The sequence below is a fragment of the Paramormyrops kingsleyae genome, chromosome 5 (assembly GCF_048594095.1).
Source record: "Paramormyrops kingsleyae isolate MSU_618 chromosome 5, PKINGS_0.4, whole genome shotgun sequence".
Taxonomy (NCBI): Eukaryota; Metazoa; Chordata; class Actinopteri; order Osteoglossiformes; family Mormyridae; genus Paramormyrops; species Paramormyrops kingsleyae.
This window is the reverse complement of record NC_132801.1, coordinates 33,087,714-33,108,863: the sequence shown is the minus strand read 5'-3', so window position 1 is coordinate 33,108,863 and position 21,150 is coordinate 33,087,714. Positions and strand designations below refer to the sequence as shown.

General features: G+C 42.8%; 1 protein-coding gene and 1 pseudogene across 4 annotated transcripts; both read left to right on the top strand.

The window, feature by feature from the left end:
* Window positions 1–173: 173 nt before the first annotated feature.
* On the top strand, window positions 174–19,342 carry LOC111847727 (C-reactive protein-like). 4 transcript variants are annotated; one of them, XM_072712598.1, is made up of 4 exons: window positions 8,988–9,139; window positions 9,808–9,852; window positions 18,404–18,428; window positions 18,596–19,342. In XM_072712598.1, the coding sequence occupies exons 1-4, from the start codon at window positions 9,137–9,139 to the stop codon at window positions 19,234–19,236; spliced, it is 714 nt and encodes a 237-aa protein (XP_072568699.1). In that variant the 5' UTR covers window positions 8,988–9,136; the 3' UTR covers window positions 19,237–19,342. The 4 variants fall into 4 exon arrangements, with proteins under 4 accessions (XP_072568700.1, XP_023674925.2, XP_072568699.1 ...); XM_072712599.1 differs by lacking the exons at window positions 8,988–9,139; window positions 9,808–9,852; window positions 18,404–18,428; window positions 18,596–19,342 and adding exons at window positions 174–2,779; window positions 3,430–3,499; window positions 10,042–10,784; XM_023819157.2 differs by lacking the exons at window positions 8,988–9,139; window positions 9,808–9,852; window positions 18,404–18,428; window positions 18,596–19,342 and adding exons at window positions 174–2,779; window positions 3,430–3,499; window positions 3,677–4,457.
* LOC140591013 (U4 spliceosomal RNA) lies at window positions 1,355–1,464 on the top strand (annotated as a pseudogene).
* Window positions 19,343–21,150: the final 1,808 nt, after the last annotated feature.

Below are 21,150 nucleotides of genomic sequence, written 5' to 3'. Positions count from 1 at the left end.
GTAGGAATGACTGTCATATTAAATCATTTCATTTGGTTGAGTATAGTCTCTTTGGGCTGCATTGCCCTTTCTGCTTCCCTCTCCGTCCAATCAGTATTGATCAGAACTTTTCTGATTGGTTCTTTCTCTGCTTCAGGGCTGTGGGTTGGATGCTAACCCCAGCTTTGTGTGTGCTGGTGTAGTAATGTTATTTGTGGGCTTAACATTTCGAGCCATTCATAAAAATAATCCAAAGTAGAAACCTTTTTAAATGTTTGCCTAAAAGTGGTCTCTAACCATTATATAATCTGCTGGAATAATTTGTCAAAACACATATTTGTGGAAACTTTATATAGTATTTGTGAATCACATAAAAGTGTGGTTTGAAAACAATTTTACTTTCCGTTTTTTGTAATGGAAAAAATTGGTTTGGTCTGATCTTTTAGTGCCAATCAGATAAACTCGCAATCTTTCCAAAAGCAACACCATACAACAGAAAAAGCAGCAGCAACTTTTAGTTTTCGAGCAGATTTTTGTTAAATATTCCTGAAATATCGGAGAGGTAATAAATCTGGTTTAACTCCAGCAGACACAGAAAGATGCAGCAAGTGGATTGTGATGATCAGACTGGAAAATCGGCAGCCCACTGAAGACATGCATTTGTGTATTATTTATATGTATGATTTATTATGATCAAATTTTGATTTGCAGTTAGTTCAATTTGTCTCCCCATGTTCTGAACCTGATTAAGTGCAATTCTAAGGGAATTGTAAGTGAAAATGGAGATTAATATCATTTGATATGAAAAAAAAAAATAATGAAAACGTATTGTATCATATCGGCCATCCCTAGCCTGTTATCAAAATTGATTTACACAGAATTCTTTTACATCCTGTCACTAGACATTACAGCATTCGTAGGTTAAGGATAAAACTCTCACCTTTGATATGATTAGGAAGCAATCTTTGCCAGGAATTTCCCATACATCAGTCCTGTGTACATGACCAGCCAGAAAATACCTGTGTGCATCTAAACCTTTATAAACTTTAAACTGTGCACGCCTGCATCGAGATGTGTGAACTAGACAGTTGCCGATGTCATAATACTTCAGGTCGCGATGTTGCGCAGCTGCAACACTGCAGAGGTATGAAAAGCTGTAACAAGTATGGATCACATATGCCAAACTTGAGTTTCTCTTCATTTTTAGTGTTACTTGAGATTTACAAGTCATCTAAAACACTAGTTAAAGGAAGATCACCATCAACCGCAGGTGTGTCACTATTGCAATTGATTTTTTTTAACAGACAAAAAGGTGGGTTAGGGCCTTCGATCAATCATCTTGTCCCTGGGCACGAGCAAGACGCGGGGCAGGCCTGTCTTTGCACTGTGGCAGTATCGTAGCCAATGAGGTTTAACTCATTGCTAGTTGAAAACTTAACCCAATACCCATTTGGCTTTGGCAGTTTTTGATGGTCTCTTTTGAGGGGGAGGGACCATGTGTTTATTTAAGAAGCAGTGCCCATGTTTGGGAAAAAAATGCTGGTTTAATTCTCAGTGGAGTGATTTTACCATCAGGCCCTTCAGCAAGGTCCTTAACCCCCAGTTGCTCCAGGGACTGGCTGAGACTGCTTTCTCAACTGGTACCAACTGGGTAAAAGTGTCTACTGAGTAGGCCTAAATATTGTAGGTATCAGCATGCTGCCAACAAACCCAGCACCAGAGATCTGAAGACAGCAGACTCTTAGATACATTTGATGTGCATATCAGCTCTTAAGTTTTGAAATGCAACAAGTAGGACATAAAAGTGTATAATTGCTTTTACTTCTTGTTTTTCGGAACATGTTCACTTTTACCCCTACGGCTCATCCCATCAGATGGTGTCGTCGGTGTCTCTCATGAAGGACTTGTTACGGAGAGGCTTGCTGTAAACCTTGGAGCATAACATCTGGTGTACTTATGTTATTCTGGCTCACATCAATTTTCACTTTTTTTAATTTAAATCCATAAAGACCAAATAGAAGATGTTCTGGATTTCATTCCAAGCGTAACACTTTACTTGACGGGGCACAAATATAGTATTATGCAATTACGTATGTATTAACCATAAAGTAAGTCTTAGTTACTGATCTCATGTTAATATATCATTATTGAACCGTGACGCATCTTTTATCTCAAGCAATTACTATTTTTCTTATTATATCTGTTAATTCTGTAAAACCCTTGTTAACTGAAGGAACACGTCATGAATAACAAGTTAAATACTGGTCTCATGTTTGTTCATCATTAATGAATAGTGATGCATCTTTTATCTGAAGTAGCTACTGTATTTGTTCATGATTTCTACTTCAGTAGTAACGGAGTAAAGTATTTGTGCCCAGTCAAGTCATGTTACCATTCCAAATTTAATATGGTAGTGGTAAATGTAGCAATCATACAAAGTGAAATTTTACTCATTTGCATGCATTTTCACCAAAATCCTTCAGTATTTTTAAATGGAGCTGTTTAAATAATATTTTGCTGGTACTGGTTTCCAGATTTTGATGGTGACATGCTGGCCTTGGATAAACAAAGGCTGACATGTGACGTCTGTGAATCGCGCCCCTCTGTGATGCATGCACAGAGGAGCGTTCTGCCGCACTAAGCCTATACACACGGGCTCTTTGTGTACGATCATGCAGGAAAAGTGATGTAATGCTTGGTACAAGGAGGGAAGGGAGTGAAACCTAAATCTCCGAACAACAGCAGACGGACAGTCACTGCATCCACACTCAGCTACCTGGCAGATCCCAGCCTCAGGATGGTAGGTGGACGTTGTTCTTCGTTTTCAACTCTTTCAGCTCTTGCGCTAATATACCGCACTGAGAATCTGTTCTACAAAATGTTATGCTGTGATTGGCCAAAATTGGCCTGGTTCTTATAGCATAGTTTGATTCTTGAAGTCTTTTAGAAGTCAGTTTCTTGGTGTCATGGAACCAAGGCCACGAAAGAATGTTCTGGCATCATTGCTTGCAGCCCAAAAGCCTCAGTTTATTTAAGCTATGAATTTATGGGCATTCTGTTGCCCAAAGGATTATTTATTTACTCAGATTACTGTGTTCATGTTTTCAGTGTTTTAATGTAGTCATTTTTAGGTAATTGTCAAAGAATGGATGTTTTGGAATCATTGCATGCGGTCCAGAAACAACATTTTATTTAACAAATGAGTTAACAGGAGCACTGTTGCTACCAAGGATAATTAATTTACTTGAGTTCCTGTACTTTTAGGTATGTAGAATAGGAAGAACGTCCTTATTTCATTGCATACAGCCCATAATTTTTTAAAAAGAGAGGCATTCTGTTGCTACCCAGGACTATTAATTTCCTTGGATTTCTGTGCTTATTTGAATCATGATTCATTTTTAGGTATTCAGTATAGCGTGGACCGTTTGCAGATATTCTTTGTTTCTGCAGTTTCCACACAGGCAACTGGGGGTCGTTGTGGCAGCCGTCCTGTTCTTCGGTCTTTCGTCGGCCTCTGAAGGTTGTCGCGCACCTCAATGTATATTTTTCAGCCATCATGATCGGTGTTAATTAGAGAACTCATTTTCTGTCCACCTAAATATTTGATAAAAGGTTTATCTGGCTATAAAAAATAATGTGAACCATTTCCATACACTGTCATAATAAGACCTTTTTCCTTTATCACGTCCCCCCTCAGGATTAGGTGGAAAAACCCTTCTGTTTCCCTACGAGACCGACTACAGCTATGTCAAACTAGTGCCCCAGAATCCCTTGCAGCTGCAAGCCTTCACGCTGTGCATGACACTGGCCACAGAGCTGGATGGCGAGCGGGAGATCATCCTCTTCGCCTATCGCACCAAGGACTTTGACGAGCTGAACGTGTGGCGTGAGAAGGACGGCCGTCTGTCCTTCTACCTCAGTGGGGACGGCGTGCACTTTAACATGCCCCCACTCAGCACCTTCAAGACGAACGTGTGCGTCACCTGGAATTCCACCACGGGCCTGTCTGCGTTTTGGATGGATGGTAAGAGAAGTGCGCGGCAGGTGTACAAACCAGGGCATACAATTAGTGCCCAAGGCACCGTGATTCTGGGTCAGGACCCTGACGCCTTCCTGGGGGAGTACGAAGCCTATCAGAGTTTCATCGGTGAAATTTCAAATGTTAATATGTGGGACTATGTCCTCTCTGACAGCGATATCCAGGCCTTGCACTGTGATTGCTCTATCCCTAAAGGAAATATTTTTGACTGGAATACTGTTCAATATGAAATTAACGGGAATGTCTTAATCATACCTGATGGCCAAAGTAATACAATACCCAACATGGGGTTGTGCTAGAAATGTTCACAATATTGACATTTACAGCAAATGTACTCAGTGTTTCAAAATGGCATGCTTCACACATGAAAACAATGTATAAATATGTAAATGATTAAATGTTAACACAAGAGTAACAATTAAACATCAGTAATTAATCATTCTTGAGTCGCTGATCATACTGATTGACAGGCACTGTGCTCCAGATTAGAGTCAGACTAGACTAATAGTAGTCAGACTAGAGTAATATGTACATTTAGCAAAATAGGACACACTAGAGGTGATGTCCCTGGAGCTGGGGGAACGTTTCATGTGGAGGAGGAGTTAAAGGGTTGAGCAGCAGAGTAGAGATGCAGCCTGCAGCCCAGATGAATTTGCAGTGTAGGATCATAGCTGTGTGATGATTTTAATTCTTTATGTGAAATACCCAGCTGTCAGCCAGGGGTGGATCTACTATGGTGGCATGTGCCACTCTAAAATAATCTCTTGCTCCCCCTAGTGCCACTCTAGTTTTCCATCCATCCATCTTCTGTAACTACTTATCCCATTCAGGATTGTGGGGGGTCTCGAAAGCTATGGGTGCCACACAAGAAACAACCCATCACGGAGCACACTCACACACTCTTCACTCACACACCAGTGGGGAATTTGGTAACTCCAATTAACCTCAACATGTTTTTGGACTGTGGGGGGGAAGCTGGAGTACTTGGAGAAAATCCCATTGAGACACGGGGAGAACATGCAGACTCCACACAAGAAGCCATGGCGACTTGAACCCTGGTCCCATAGTTGTGATGCAACAGTGCGAACCACTGCACCACCATGCTGCCCCTCAGTCTAATTTTGTATATGAAAATACAGTGGTACCTCAGTTCTCGAACTCATTAGAACTCGAATTTCTTAAAAGTCGAACCGACCAGTTCGAAAAAAAATTACCTAGAACTCGATCTGAATCTCAGAAGTCGAACCGTGAACACCAACCTAAGATAACGCGTGGGGAGTCACGCAGCACGTCTCTCAGCGGAAACAAAGGGTAACGCTTCAGTCTCAGCCTTGCATTCCCTGTGATAGCATCGTGTGTGTTTACCCTAGCTGAATACATATATTTAGACAGTAAAAATACATTTAGAGAATGATAGACAGTAACAGTAATTATTATTATATAATAACATACATTTAAAAATAAAGATTTCTTATTAATTATTTTAATATTGATAAACCATTAATACATTAAATTATAATAATATTGTTGTGCCAAGCGGGGACAGAACGGAGACAAAAGCGCAGACGTCAGGGTGTCTGGGAATACCGGGTTTAATTACAGGTAAGGCAGGCAAAACGCAGATGGACAATACAATGACCGGACTGAGGAAACAAACTGAAACGCGGACTCAATACAGAGGACTAATGACAACAACCAGAAACAGCTGATCAGGCGGGGATTACACACTGGGTTAACGAGGGGGCGTGGCACACAGAAGGAGCGTACGATCGGGGCAGAACACATTGTTTGGATACATTTATTTTCTTACTTTACAAATTACTGTTTTGATAAATGTGCTTAGATGGGTTTAGTACAGTATATGCTCTTCTTGTTTTATCCTGTTTATTTTGTGTTTAAATGCTAAAAAATACATATTTAGGTGTAATTTTTTGGGGCCCGGGAACAAATTAATTGGTTTTCCATTATTTCTTATGGGTAAAATTCGATCAGAACGCAAACTTTTTAGGATTCGATCCGGAGTTCTGAACGGATTAAGTTCGAGTTCTGAGGTACCACTCTATTGTTTATTAAAATACACTAACATAAATACTTCGAGCAAGTAGAGCTACAACTAGCATTTAATATGAACTCTAAAATGGAAGATGTTACATAATGAGGTTCAGCCCCTAGCTTTCCAACCGGACTGGTGTTCAGCCCACAAACATCATCTAGGGGTGTTGATCAAGGGAGAAAACAACGATGGTGAATGGTTGAAGAAATCATGATGCTTAAGTGACGAGATATTGTTACACGATAAGAAAATGTATAAAAATTAGTGCAAAACAGTATTGGACACACTCCTGCAGGGTGTCCAGCCTTGGTTGTAACCTCACTGTGGCAATAAAAGGCTGAATCTGAAGATCTACACAAGCGGCTCGATCCTGACTCCTGATTGGCGGGGAAGAAAAAAACACAACACGAATGCATCGATACACATACCCCCCTGTATCGATCTAAATGTAAAGGTATAAAGCGGGTTTGAGGTGCTATGCGTCTTGTCTGCTGCATGTCTACAGCACTCTCTGTGTACTGTGCTAATAACCGGAACTATCAATTGGACTGGCGTTTAATATGGTGATCTGTATAAGCAGTGCTCTAAGTGGAGAAATAAAAGTGTCGCTACTGTATTGACCGTGAGAACGGCAGCGGGGGTGTTGGAAACAACAGGATCGAGCGCCTCAACAACCCTGACGGTACGGCGCGCGGTGCCCCGCCACTCTCGCGTGACACTTGTCTCTGAGTAGCAGAGTACTGGCAACTTGTGAGAAGTGGTGATACGATAAAGATAAAGAAATAGCAGAACAGGTGTTCCTCGGATAAAAATCACAAAAACGCTTAAAGGTAATGAAAATTAATTCAGTTTTAGCAAATTGATGATGCATCCACCTTAATTATTAAAAAGTATCGATATCGGTATCGTATCGGCGATACTTGCCCTGTATTTACTTGATATCGGATCGATACCAAATCTTGTAGTATCGCACACCACTAGTGAGAGCACAGTGACTTCCGCCTGCTGTGACGTCATGCGCATACCCCTTGCAGTAGGGGGAGCGTAAGAATCAGATAAGAGGATGATGATGGAGAAGTTTTTCAGGCAGCAACTAATGGCACAGCTATTTGCAGTCTTTGTAAAAACAAAGTTTTGAGAGGTGGGAACAGTATTTAGTGAAAAATCCCACTAGGCACAGCACATGCAATTGTGCTAGATCACGCAAGTAATATGAGAAAAAGCAATGGATGATTTGGATGTCGCTAGCTTGGGCAGTTTTGCGAACTCGCTACAGCTTGTGATACAAGAGGGGTTGCCATCAAACGAAGTCAAAAGTGACGCTGTTGCCAGTGATAGAAAAATAGTGGGGCATTTTAACCATTCGCCACTTGCGTATATTCTCTTGGAATATACTTAACTGAAAATGCCTCAAAAACGCTTAAAACAAGTTGCCATACATTGTTTCATTTGTAATTACTAATGTAAAAACATTAATAACATGTGAAGTATGAATATACTTATATTAAAATATTAAAGTAAAAAGCTTTTGTATAGGAATCTATCGATATTGGCAATATCAGAATCGGATCGGAACTGAAAAAATGTGAATCGGCCCATCCCTAATATAGGGCCATGGGGGGCTGAGGTACTTTGTATACATATTTAAAAAATAACCAGCATAATGTGTCAGAGAACCACCTAGCAGCATGCTGAATATCAATCACTGCACACAAGGAAAATATAGCAGCATTGGTTGAGTGTTATAGGTTAAGTCCAAGTGCCACAGATTAATAATGGAATTATTGTGAAGTATACAGTGAGCTAGTGTACTAGAATGGCATTTGGCTAGGCAGACATTTAAATATGAATGTGCATTAAGAATTCTGATGGCTTGTGGTATGAAGCTACATAGTCTGGTGGAACCAGCACGCATGCTTCGATACCGTTTACCAGACAGCAATAGAGAAAAAAGACAATGTAGTGGGTGGAATTGGTCTTCCATGATGTTGTTAGCTCTTCGAAGGCAGCGGTCGTGGTAACTGTCCCTCAGGGGAGGTAGAGGCACCCCGATGACTTTCTCTGCTGCCTTCACTATCCACTACAGTATGTTGCAGTCTGAAACCTTGCAGTTTCTGTACTAGACAGTGATGCAGCTGGACAGTAGACTTTCAATAGTCTCTCCTTTGTGCTCGGTCGTACAGGAAAAGTGTTGTAATGCTCTGTATTGTTACGGTCCCCAGTCTAGCGTTGGGGATCGTCAGAAAAAAAACAGGGAAAGGGTAAGAGGAGGACGAGACAACCAGGGAACAGGAAAAAGGAAGACGAGACACCGAGGGATCTTTTTTATATTTTATTCACAGACACTTCAGTAGGTGCAACAGACTTCGGGAGTGACAAAGGCCAAAATAAAGAAGAACACATCTAACGAGCACAACCCAAACTTAGCTAAACCTAAGTGAAAAAAGTAAACGATAAGAACTAAACCTGACTCCCTAGCCAAACACAAAGTAAACACCACATTGCGCAAAATCAAAAAGGCAGTCACTCCGTACGCACCAAACCAAACAAATACACAGCAAACACACGGACAAGAGAAAACACGGTATCCAAAGAGGCGAGCAAACGGAGTAATCGGGAGCCGGGCAAGAGTTCAAAACCAGAAGAGCAGACAACCAAAGCGACAGTACCAGAAAGGGGCGGAGCGAAAGTCGGAATCCAATAAACAAAAACAGTCATACACAGTATAAGCCAAATCAGAAATCACAAGCAATCAATCAGAAAAACGAGCAACAGCTCCCGATGGTTGCGACCGGCGGCATTTTCTTCGCAGAGGACCGGAAGCAAAAATCGGTGCTGCAGATGGGAGGCGTGGCCAGGTCCGGGGCGGAATCGAAGGAGCGGCTGACGAATGGGCGAGTGGGCACCTGTAGGGCATCCTCCCGAACTTACGGCACGTAGTCGTACTTTCCTTACGACCCGTAACAGTATAAAAAGGGAAGGGAGCGAAACCTAGAACTCCAAACAACAGCAGACGGACAATTTCTGCTTCCACACTCAGCTACCTGTGAGATCCCAGCCTTAGGATGGTAGGTGGATATTGTTTTTTAATTTTCAACTCTTTCAGCTCTTGCGCTAATATACTGCACTGAGAATTTGTTATACAAAATGTTATGCTGTGTATGATTGGGCAGAATTGACCTGGTTCATGTAGCATAGTTTGATTCGTGAAGTCTGTAGAAGTAAGTTTCTTGGTGTCATGGAACCAAGGCCACGAAAGAATGTTCTGGCATCATTGCTTTGCAGCCCAAAAACCTGTTTATTTAAGCTATGAATTTATGTGCATTCTGTTTCCCAGAGGATTATTCATTTACTCAGACTTCTGTGTTCATGTTTTCAGTGTTTTAATGGAGTCATTTTTTGGTATGTAGTGTAGCAGGAAAGTTGTCAAAGAATGGATGTTTTGGAATCATTGCATGCGGTCCAGAAACAACATTTTATTTAACAAATTAATTAACGGGAGCACTGTTGCTACCAAGGATAATTCATTTACTTGAGTTCCTGTACTTTTAGGTATGTAGAATAGGAAGAACATCCTTATTTCATTGCATACAGCCCATATTTTTTTTTAAAGAGGCATTCTGTTGCTACCCAGGACTATTAATTTCCTTGGATTTCTGTGCTTGTTTGAATTATGGTTCATTTTTAGGTATTCAGTGTAGTGTGGACCGTTTGCAAACATTCTTTGTTTTTGCAGTTTCCACACAGGCAACTGGGGGTCGTTGTGGCAGCCGTCCTGTTCGGTCTTTCGTCGGCCTCTGAAGGTTGTCGCGCACCTCAATGTATTTTTTTCAGCCATCATGATTGGTGTTAGAGAACCCATTTTCTGTCCACATGAATATTTGATACAAGGTTTATCTGTATCAAAATAATGTGAACCATTTCCATACACTGTCATAAGACCTTGTTCCTTTATCACGTCCCCCCTCAGGATTAGGTGGAAACGCCCTTCTGTTTCCCAGCGAGACCGACTACAGCTATGTCAAACTAGTGCCCCAGAAACCCTTGCAGCTGCAAGCCTTCACGCTGTGCATGACGCTGGCCACAGAGCTGGATGGCAAGCGGGAGATCATCCTCTTCGCCTATCGCACCAAGGACTTTGACGAGCTGAACGTGTGGCGTGAGAAGGACGGCCGTCTGTCCTTCTACCTCAGTGGGGACGGCGTGTTCTTTAACATGCCCCCACTCAGCACCTTCAAGACGAACGTGTGCGTCACCTGGAATTCCACCACGGGCCTGTCTGCGTTTTGGATGGATGGGAAGAGAAGTGCGCGGCAGGTGTACAAACCAGGGCATACGACTCGTACCCCAGGCACCGTGATTCTGGGTCAGGACCCTGACATCTACCTGGGGAAGTTTGACTCTAAACAGAGTTACGTTGGTGAAATTTCAAATGTTAATATGTGGGACTATGTCCTTTCTGACAGTGATATCCAGGCCTTGCACTGTGATCGCTCTGTCCCTAAAGGAAACATTTTTGACTGGAATTCTATTAAATATAAAAATATCGGTAATGTCTTAATCATACCTGATGGCCATAGTAATACAATACCAATTATAGGGTTGTGCTAGAAATGTTCACGATATTGACATTTATACCATTGTACAGCAATTGACATGTATAGCAATGTTTGAAATGGCATGCTTCAGACTTAATAAATATGGAAGAAAAATGTGGGATTGTTCTCTCAGGCATTGGGCAAGAAGATATTGTGTTCTTGCGGATGTGTGGACTCGACTTGGGGAACATGCTGGCCCAGCATGGTTAGAGAGAACTATCAAATCAGCTGTTTGATGACCAGTCCTGGTAAAGAAGGGGGGTATTGGAAGAATATACATTGCTCAAAAAAATTAAAGGAACACTTTTTTTTTAATCAGAGTATAGCATCGAGTCAATTTAACTTCTGGGATATTGATCTAGTCCATTAAGTAGCAATGGGGGTTGTTAATCGGTTTCAGCTGCTTTGGTGTTGAAGTTAAGAACAGGTGCACTACAGGGGCAACAATGAGACGACCCCCAAAACAGGAGTGGTTTAACAGGTGGGGGCCACTGACATTTTTCCCTCATCTTTTCTGACTTTTTTTTCACTAATTTTGCATTTGGCTACAGTCAGTGTCACTACTGGTAGCTTGAGGTGATACCTGGACCCTACAGAGGTTGCACAGGTAGTCCAACTCCTCCAGGATGGTGCATCAATACGTGCCATTGCCAGAAGGTTTACTGTGCCTCGTAGCCCAGTCTCAAGGCCATGGAGGACATTCCAGGAGATGGGCAGTTACTCTAGGAGAGATGGACAGGGCCGTAGAAGGTCCTTAACCCGTAAGTAGGACCAGTATCTGCTTCTTTGTGCAAGGAGGAACAGGAAGAGCACTGCCAGAGCCCTACAGAATGACCACCAGCAGGCCACTGGTGTGCATGTCTCTGAGCAAACAATCAGAAACAGACTTCATGAGGGTGGCCTGAGGGTCCGACGTCCTCTAGTGGGCCCTGTGCTCACTGCCCAGGACCGTGGAGCTCGATGGGCATTTGCCATAGAATACCAGAATTGGCAGGTCCACCACTGGCGCCCTATGCTTTTCACAGATGAGAGCAGGTTCACCCTGAGCACATGTGACAGAAGTGAAAGGGTCTGGAGAAGCTGCGGAGAACATTATGCTGCCTTTGACATTGTTCAGCAAGACCATTTTGGTGGTGGGTCAGTGATGGTCTGGGGTGGCATATCCATGGAGGGACACACAGACCTCTACAGGCTAGACAACGGCACCTTGACTACCATTAGGTATCAGGAGGAAATCCATGGACCCATTGTCAGACCCTACGCTGGTGCAGTGGGTCCTGGGTTCCTCCTGGTGCAGGGCAATGCCCGGCCTCATGTGGCGAGAGTATGCAGGCAGTTCCTGGAGGATGAAGGAACTGATACCATTGACTGGCCCCCATGCTCGCCTGACCTAAATCCAATGGAACACCTCTGGGACATTGTTTCAGTCCATCTGACGCCACCAGGTTGCACCTCAGACTGTCCAAGAGCTCAGCGATGCCTTGGTTCAGATCTGGGAGGAGATCCCCCAGGACACCATCCGTCGTCTCATTAGGAGCATACGCCGACATTAGCAGGCATGCCTACAAGCACGTGGGGGCCATACAAACTACTTAGTGTGATTTTGAGTTGCTGCAATGAAATTTCGGCAAAATGGACCAGCCTACCGGATCATTTTTTCACTTTGAATTCAGCCCTCTGTAGGTTTATCATTTTCATTTCCATCAAACGATGTGGCATCCTTTCGTTCCTAACACATTACCCAGTCCATATCAGTATAGATATACAGCATGATTTTTTTCCCCCATTGAGATCTGATGTGTTTTCAAAGCGTTCCTTTAATTTTTTTGAGCAGTGTATGACGTTTTTTTTTTTTTTTGTTTGTTTGGGGGTTCCTCCAGTGGGAGGGGGACACTGTCTGCTTGCTTGTGGAACTTTTTTTTTTTTTCTCTATTTAAAGGAAATTTATCTTGCATTCTGTGTTGACTCTGTTCCTTTAGAGATCGTTAGTGTATCCAGGATAAGTCTCTCAAACACCTTCTAACATCACATATTATGAAGGTGTTTGAGAGACTTATCCTGGATACACTTCGTTCCCGGGTGGAGTCTTCTCTTGACCCTCTTCAGTTTGCCTATCAGCAACTCCTGGGAGTAGACGATGCTATTATACACTTGCTCCACTGAACCTACTCCCACCTAGATAAACCGGGGACCAGTGTTAGGATAATGTTCTTCGACTTCTCCAGTGCCTTCAATACCATACAACCGGCAGCACTGGGGGAGAAACTAAGGATCATGCAAATTGACACTCCTATGGTCTCCTGGATAATGGACTACCTGACCTGTCGTCCCCAGTATGTCCGTTTACAAAACTGTGTATCTGACACAGTGAGCTGCAGTACTGGTGCTCCTCAGGGGACTGTTCTGTCTCCGTTTCTTTTCACCATCTATACATCAGACTTTAAATATAATTCAGAATCATGCCACCTACAGAAGTTCTCTGACGACTCTGTGGTGGTGGGATGTATTAAGGACGGTGACATCTCCGAGTACCAGACTGTGGTGGATGACTTTGTTTTCTGGTGTGAGCGTAACCATCTACAACTCAACATCAAGAAGACGAAGGAGCTAGTGGTCGACTTTAGGAAGAGTGGAACCCCTGTGACTCCTATATCTGTCCAGGGTGAAACAGTGGACATGGTCTCAGAGTACAAATACCTGGGAGTGCATCTGGATAACAAACTGGACTGGTCAGTTAACACTATGGCACTCTACAAGAAAGGACAGAGCAGGTTGCACCTTCTGAGAAGGCTCAGATCATTCAACATCTGTAATACCGTTCATCAGATGTTTTACGAATCGGTTGTGGCGAGTGTTGTCTTTTATGCTGTGGTCTGTTGGGGCTGTAACATGAAAGCAGCAGACAGGAACAGACTGAATAAGGTAATTAAAAGGGCCGGATCTGTACTGGGCATGGATCTGGACTCTGTTGATGTTGTGGCAAGGAGGAGGATCCTGTCCAAAACACGCACAATCCTGAACAGTCCTTCTCACCCGCTATATAGAGTTCTCTCCGATCAAAGGAGCAATTTCAGCCAGAGACTGATTATGACCAGGTGTTCTACAGAGCGCCACAGGAGATCTTTTCTCCCAATGGCCATTAAAATATATAACTCTTCTTTATAATGTTGTCAGTACGGGACTTGAACTATGTGTAGTTCCTGCTCAATAATAATATTTTACAGCACTACTGTTAACTAATGTTCCATGTGCAATATCTGACTATTACATTTGTGCAATATTTCTCCTTATCTACATGGCATTTCTAGTGCATTACTAAACATGTGTGCTATATTTAATTTAATTTTATTATATTTTACTTCTACTTATTGGTATTTTTCTTTAAATTTTTATATCTATATTTTTCCATTCTAATACTTTTTCCTATACTATTTCCTTTTTTTTCCTTTCTTCCCAGTAAATTAATCAGAGCAACTGTATAACCAAGACAAAGCAATTTCCCTTTGGGATTAATAAAGTTCTTTGAATCTTGAATCTTGAATCTTGAACTGAAGTGGGAGAAACAAATGTTGATCTTCCACAGCAGCGGAGCGGAGATGTAGCCAGCCCAGATGAATTTGAATATGAAATTAACGGGAATGTCTTAATCATACCTGATGGCCAGAGTAATACAATACCCAACATGGGGTTGTGCTAGAAATGTTCACAATATTGACATTTACAGCAAATGTACTCAGTGTTTCAAAATGGCATGCTTCACACATGAAAACAATGTATAAATATGTAAATGATTAAATGTTAACACAAGAGTAACAATTAAACATCAGTAATTAATCATTCTTGAGTCGCTGATCATACTGATTGACAGGCACTGTGCTCCAGATTAGAGTCAGACTAGACTAATAGTAGTCAGACTAGAGTAATATGTACATTTAGCAAAATAGGACACACTAGAGGTGATGTCCCTGGAGCTGGGGGAACGTTTCATGTGGAGGAGGAGTTAAAGGGTTGAGCAGCAGAGTAGAGATGCAGCCTGCAGCCCAGATGAATTTGCAGTGTAGGATCATAGCTGTGTGATGATTTTAATTCTTTATGTGAAATACCCAGCTGTCAGCCAGGGGTGGATCTACTATGGTGGCATGTGCCACTCTAAAATAATCTCTTGCTCCCCCTAGTGCCACTCTAGTTTTCCATCCATCCATCTTCTGTAACTACTTATCCCATTCAGGATTGTGGGGGGTCTCGAAAGCTATGGGTGCCACACAAGAAACAACCCATCACGGAGCACACTCACACACTCTTCACTCACACACCAGTGGGGAATTTGGTAACTCCAATTAACCTCAACATGTTTTTGGACTGTGGGGGGGAAGCTGGAGTACTTGGAGAAAATCCCATTGAGACACGGGGAGAACATGCAGACTCCACACAAGAAGCCATGGCGACTTGAACCCTGGTCCCATAGTTGTGATGCAACAGTGCGAACCACTGCACCACCATGCTGCCCCTCAGTCTAATTTTGTATATGAAAATACAGTGGTACCTCAGTTCTCGAACTCATTAGAACTCGAATTTCTTAAAAGTCGAACCGACCAGTTCGAAAAAAAATTACCTAGAACTCGATCTGAATCTCAGAAGTCGAACCGTGAACACCAACCTAAGATAACGCGTGGGGAGTCACGCAGCACGTCTCTCAGCGGAAACAAAGGGTAACGCTTCAGTCTCAGCCTTGCATTCCCTGTGATAGCATCGTGTGTGTTTACCCTAGCTGAATACATATATTTAGACAGTAAAAATACATTGAGAATGATAGACAGTAACAGTAATTATTATTATATAATAACATACATTTAAAAATAAAGATTTCTTATTAATTATTTTAATATTGATAAACCATTAATACATTAAATTATAATAATATTGTTGTGCCAAGCGGGGACAGAACGGAGACAAAAGCGCAGACGTCAGGGTGTCTGGGAATACCGGGTTTAATTATAGGTAAGGCAGGCAAAACGCAGATGGACAATACAATGACCGGACTGAGGAAACAAACTGAAACGCGGACTCAATACAGAGGACTAATGACAACAACCAGAAACAGCTGATCAGGCGGGGATTACACACTGGGTTAACGAGGGGGCGTGGCACACAGAAGGAGCGTACGATCGGGGCAGAACACATTGTTTGGATACATTTATTTTCTTACTTTACAAATTACTGTTTTGATAAATGTGCTTAGATGGGTTTAGTACAGTATATGCTCTTCTTGTTTTATCCTGTTTATTTTGTGTTTAAATGGGGGCCGAAAATCAATTCATTGGTTTTCCATTATTTCTTATGGGTAAAATTCGATCAGAACGCAAACTTTTTAGGATTCGATCCGGAGTTCTGAACGGATTAAGTTCCAGTTCTGAGGTACCACTGTATTGTTTATTAAAATACACTAACATAAATACTTCGAGCAAGTCGAGCTACAACTAGCATTTAATATGAACTCTAAAATGGAAGATGTCACATAACGAGGTTCAGCCCATAGCTTTCAAACCGGACTGGTGTTCTTGTTGTCAGGGGCAACCGACGCTCCAACCTATGATTGGTGGGAGACCGCATTTTGAATCTGCACTGTGGATATCTCTGCACCGCAGCTATTTCAGATTTCCACACAAACTGTCGATTGTCACACTGTGGAAATTGCTTAAAGGTAAGTGTTATTAGCCCAATAAATCATGCAAAATGAGCTTTGAATTATTCTACATGAAATGCAGGGAACCTATCAGTTGATGGGTATCCTTTAATGTTGTTTTGCACTATAGTAGAGTCTAGAGAGAATGTGATTATCATGAAAAACAAAATTATGCAAGGAGAGAAAAACACTGAATATGAAATATTAAGCAAATGTGTTTACATCCGCGATACACTCAAATTGGCGAATGGGGGCGTGTTAGACAGTGCAGGAACGTGACTGACAAAGACCGATGCAAGGTTTGCTACTGAAGGAAGGGATTCGCAAAATTTCACGGCTGGGTGTTTAAAAAAACACAACTAGACATGGTCATGCCACCATTATGTTCAGCCGAGGGATCAAATAGTAAAAGAGATGATTGACAAACATCATCTAGGGGTGTTGACCAAGGGAGAAAACAACGATGGTGAATGGTTGAAGAAATGATGATACCAAATCGATGATACCGGATCGATACCAAATCTTGTAGTATCGCACACCACTAGTGAGAGCATAGTGACTTCCGCCTGCTATGACGTCATGCGCATACCCCTTGCAGTAGGGGGAGCGTAAGAATCAGATAAGAGGATGATGATGGAGAAGTATTTCAGGCAGCAACTAATGGCACAGCAATTTGCAGTCTTTGTAAAAACAAAGTTTTGAGAGATGGGAACAGCATTTAGTGAAAAATCCCACTAGGCACAGCACATGCAATTGTGCTAGATAACGCAAGTAATATGAGAAAAAGCAATGGATGATTTGGATGTCGCTAGCTTGTGCAGTTTTGCGAACTCGCTACAGCTTGTGATACAAAAGGGGTTGCCATCAAACGAAGTCAAAAGTGACGCTGTTGCCAGTGATAGAAAAATAGTGGGGCATTTTAACCATTCGCCACTTGCGTATATTCTCTTGGAATATACTCAGTCTTAACTGAAAATGCCTCAAAAACGCTTAAAACGAGTTGCCATACATTGTTTCATCTGTAATTACTAATGTAAAAACATTAATAACATATGAAGTATGAATATATACTTATTATATTAAAATATTAAAGTAAAAAGCTTTTGTATAGGAATCTATTGATATTGGCAATATCAGAATCGGATCGGAACTGAAAAAATGTGAATCGGCCCATCCCTAATATAGGGCCATGGGGTGCTGAGGTACTTTGTATACATATTTAAAAATAACCAGCATAATGTGTCAGAGAACCACCTAGCAGCATGCTGAATATCAATCACTGCACACAAGGAAAATATAGCAGCATTGGTTGAGTGTTATAGGTTAAGTCCAAGTGCCACAGATTAATAATGGAATTATTGTGAAGTATACAGTGAGCTAGTGTACTAGAATGGCATTTGGCTAGGCAGACATTTAAATATGAATGTGCATTAAGAATTCTGATGGCTTGTGGTATGAAGCTACATAGTCTGGTGGAACCAGCACGCATGCTTCGATACCGTTTACCAGACAGCAATAGAGAAAAAAGACAATGTAGTGGGTGGAATTGGTCTTCCATGATGTTGTTAGCTCTTCGAAGGCAGCGGTCGTGGTAACTGGACTTTCTCTGCTGCCCTCACTATCCACTACAGTATGTTGCAGTCTGAAACCTTGCAGTTTCTGTACTAGACAGTGATGCAGCTGGACAGTAGACTTTCAATAGTCTCTCCTTTGTGCTCGGTCGTACAGGAAAAGTGTTGTAATGCTCTGTATTGTTACGGTCCCCAGTCTAGCGTTGGGGATCGTCAGAAAAAAAACAGGGAAAGGGTAAGGGGAGGACGAGACAACCAGGGAACAGGAAAAAGGAAGACGAGACACCGAGGGATCTTTTTTATATTTTATTCACAGACACTTCAGTAGGTGCAACAAACGTCGGGAGTGACAGAGGCCAAAATAAAGAAGAGCACATCTAACGAGCACAACCCAAACTTAGCTAAACCTAAGTGGAAAAAAGTAAACGATAAGAACTAAACCTGACTCCCTAGGGGGTCGTTGTGGCAGCCGTCCTGTTCTTCGGTCTTTCGTCGGCCTCTGAAGGTTGTCGCGCACCTCAATGTATATTTTTCAGCCATTATGATCGGTGTTAGAGACCCCATTTTCTGTCCACCTGAATATTTGATACAAGGTTTATCTGTATCAAAATAATGTGAACCATTTCCATACACTGTCATAAGACCTTGTTCCTTTATCACGTCCCCCCTCAGGATTAGGTGGAAACGCCCTTCTGTTTCCCAGCGAGACCGACTACAGCTATGTCAAACTAGTGCCCCAGAAACCCTTGCAGCTGCAAGCCTTCACGCTGTGCATGACGCTGGCCACAGAGCTGGATGGCAAGCGGGAGATCATCCTCTTCGCCTATCGCACCAAGGACTTTGACGAGCTGAACGTGTGGCGTGAGAAGGACGGCCGTCTGTCCTTCTACCTCAGTGGGGACGGCGTGTTCTTTAACATGCCCCCACTCAGCACCTTCAAGACGAACGTGTGCGTCACCTGGAATTCCACCACGGGCCTGTCTGCGTTTTGGATGGATGGGAAGAGAAGTGCGCGGCAGGTGTACAAACCAGGGCATACGACTCGTATCCCAGGCACCGTGATTCTGGGTCAGGACCCTGACATCTACCTGGGGAAGTTTGACTCTAAACAGAGTTACGTTGGTGAAATTTCAAATGTTAATATGTGGGACTATGTCCTTTCTGACAGTGATATCCAGGCCTTGCACTGTGATCGCTCTGTCCCTAAAGGAAACATTTTTGACTGGAATTCTATTCCATATGAAAATATCGGTGATGTCTTAATCATACCTGATGGCCGGAGTAATACAATACCCATTATAGGGTTGTGCTAGAAATGTTCACAATATTGACATTTATACCATTGTACAGCAATTGACATGTATAGCAATGTTTGAAATGGCATGCTTCAGACTTAATAAATATGGAAGAAAAATTGCATCTCTGCCCTCAACTTTCAGTGTGGGATTGTTCTCTCCGGCATTAGGCAAGAAGATATTATTGTGTTCTTGCGGATGTGTGGACTCGACTTGGGGAACATGCTGGCCCAGCATGGTTAGAGAGAACTATCAAATCAGCTGTTTGATGACCAGTCCTGGTAAAGAAGGGGGGTATTGGAAGAATATACATTGCTCAAAAAAATTAAAGGAACACTTTTTTTTTTTTTTTTAATCAGAGTATAGCAGCGAGTCAATTTAACTTCTGGGATATTGATCTAGTCCATTAAGTAGCAATGGGGGTTGTTAATCAGTTTCAGCTGCTTTGGTGTTAAAGAAGTTAACAGGTGCACTAGAGGGGCAACAATGAGACACCCCCCCAAAACAGGAGTGGTTTAACAGGTGGAGGCCACTGACATTTTTCCCTCATGTTTTCTGACAGTTTTCACTAATTTTGCATTTGGCTACAGTCGGTGTCACTACTGGTAGCATGAGGTGATACCTGGACCCTACAGAGGTTGCACAGGTAGTCCAACTCCTCCAGGATGGTGCATCAATACGTGCCATTGCCAGAAGGTTTACTGTGTCTCCTAGCCCAGTCTCAAGGCCATGGAGGACATTCCAGGAGATGGGCAGTTACTCTAGGAGAGATGGACAGGGCCGTAGAAGGTCCTTAACCCATAAGTAGGACCAGTATCTGCTGCTTTGTGCAAGGAGGAACAGGATGAGCACTGCCAGAGCCCTACAGAATGACCTCCAGCAGGCCACTGGTGTGCATGTCTCTGAGCAAACAATCAGAAACAGACTTCATGAGAGTGGCCTGAGGGCCCGACGTCCTGTAGTGGTCCCTGTGTTCACTGCCCAGGACCGTGCAGCTCGATGGGCATTTACCATAGAATACCAGAATTGGCAGGTCCACCACTGGAGCCCTGTGCTTTTCACAGATGAGAGCAGGTTCACCCTGAGCACATGTGACAGAAGTGAAAGGGTCTGGAGAAGCTGCGGAGAACATTTATGCTGCCTGTGACATTGTTCAGCAAGACCATTTTGGTGGTGGGTCAGTGATGGTCTGGGGTGGCATATCCATGGAGGGACACACAGACCTCTACAGGCTAGACAACGGCACCTTGACTACCATTAGGTATCAGGAGGAAATCCATGGACCCATTGTCAGACCCTACGCTGGTGCAGTGGGTCCTGGGTTCCTCCTGGTGCAGGGCAATGCCCGGCCTCATGTGGCGAGAGTATGCAGGCAGTTCCTGGAGGATGAAGGAACTGATACCATTGACTGGCTGTTGGGGAGCAGTAGGAAAGCGCCGTAGCTTTGAGCTTTCCTCCTCTCACCGTTACCTGTGTGGAGGAAGCGCTGTCGCTTGCCACTCCACACATGCACTTCTTGGACTCAGGACTAAAGAGACAGCACACTTCTTATCTTTTACTTGCGCAAGGGTGCCCACTCACTTAGATGCAACAGACAGTATCTGCGCCTCAGTTCAGTGTCACACCGGGCAGTCCCTTGGCTTCTTTATTTATACTTGGCGGGAGGGGCTTACATGGGGCGTAGTTTAAACTGTTAATACTGCTAGTACCTTTACAGACAAAGGTTTATCAGGAAACGCTACACAACCCAGGGTAGGCCTCCTTGGCCATGTTGACAAGCCTATTCCCCACCCAGAGTTATAGTTCCTGTTCTCTCATCCTTTGGCGTCTAGGGACCACTTCGTTCTGCCCTGTCTCTAGACGCAGGGGCTGATACATATATATTACATATTGCTAACACACATACTTAATATGATAAAAGTAATACATTTT